This window comes from Etheostoma spectabile, chromosome 15 (assembly GCF_008692095.1).
Source record: "Etheostoma spectabile isolate EspeVRDwgs_2016 chromosome 15, UIUC_Espe_1.0, whole genome shotgun sequence".
NCBI classification, from domain to species: domain Eukaryota; kingdom Metazoa; phylum Chordata; class Actinopteri; order Perciformes; family Percidae; genus Etheostoma; species Etheostoma spectabile.
Window position 1 is genome coordinate 34,398,541 of NC_045747.1, and position 680 is coordinate 34,399,220.

Sequence of the window (680 nt, forward strand, 5' to 3'; positions counted from 1 at the left end):
TTGTGTTTCTATCAGGGGGAATCTGGAAGAACCTGGACCCAGCTGTGTGTCCATGAAGAGTGACTGGTCTATGGATGAACCTTTAGACTTCAAAGATGGACGCCACTCTGTTGATCAAAGGTGAGGATTTCAAACTGATACCCAGCAGGACTAGTAAAGGTGGACCATACAGGGAGTCCTCGATTCCCTGTTAACATCCAAACACACTTCATGGACCTTTACCGTGTGTGTGTCTCTGTTGGACAGACATGATGGGAGCTAATTCTTCTGATTCCTCCACAGAGTGGACCAGGAGAGCTCAAGGTCCCAGTGGCAGTCTGCCCAGCAGCTCAAACCCCACTGTGCCTCCATCTTTATGGTCTTACATGGACACAACTACTTTTAATCTTTCTGTCCAACATGGATCTGATGTGTGCGTCCATGATTTCACTTTGATTTGGTCATTCATATATCTTCTGTTCCAGCTGCTGGAGGACGACATCGTCACTTTTGTGAAGAACGAGCTGAAGAAGATCCAGAAGGTTCTGAGTCCAGATTACCCAGAATGCTTAGAGAGTCAGAGACAGGATGAGGAGGTGTTGGACGGTGAGGATGAGGAGCAGAGGAAGAGCAGCAGAGAGGTATTTCTGAAGATCACACTGCACTTCCTGAGGAGAATGAAGCAGGAGGAGCTGGCTGAC

General features: G+C 47.9%; 1 protein-coding gene across 1 annotated transcript in view; it reads left to right on the forward strand.

Annotated features, from left to right (window-relative positions):
• The window catches only part of LOC116702289 (uncharacterized), a 2,461-nt gene that overhangs the window by 1,742 nt on the left and 39 nt on the right, over positions 1 to 680 (forward strand). Inside the window, exons 3-5 of the mRNA XM_032536438.1 lie at positions 16 to 120; positions 283 to 358; positions 465 to 674. Of these exons, the coding sequence (XP_032392329.1) occupies positions 16 to 120; positions 283 to 358; positions 465 to 674 (391 nt within the window). The remainder of the gene's footprint in view (positions 1 to 15; positions 121 to 282; positions 359 to 464; positions 675 to 680) is intronic.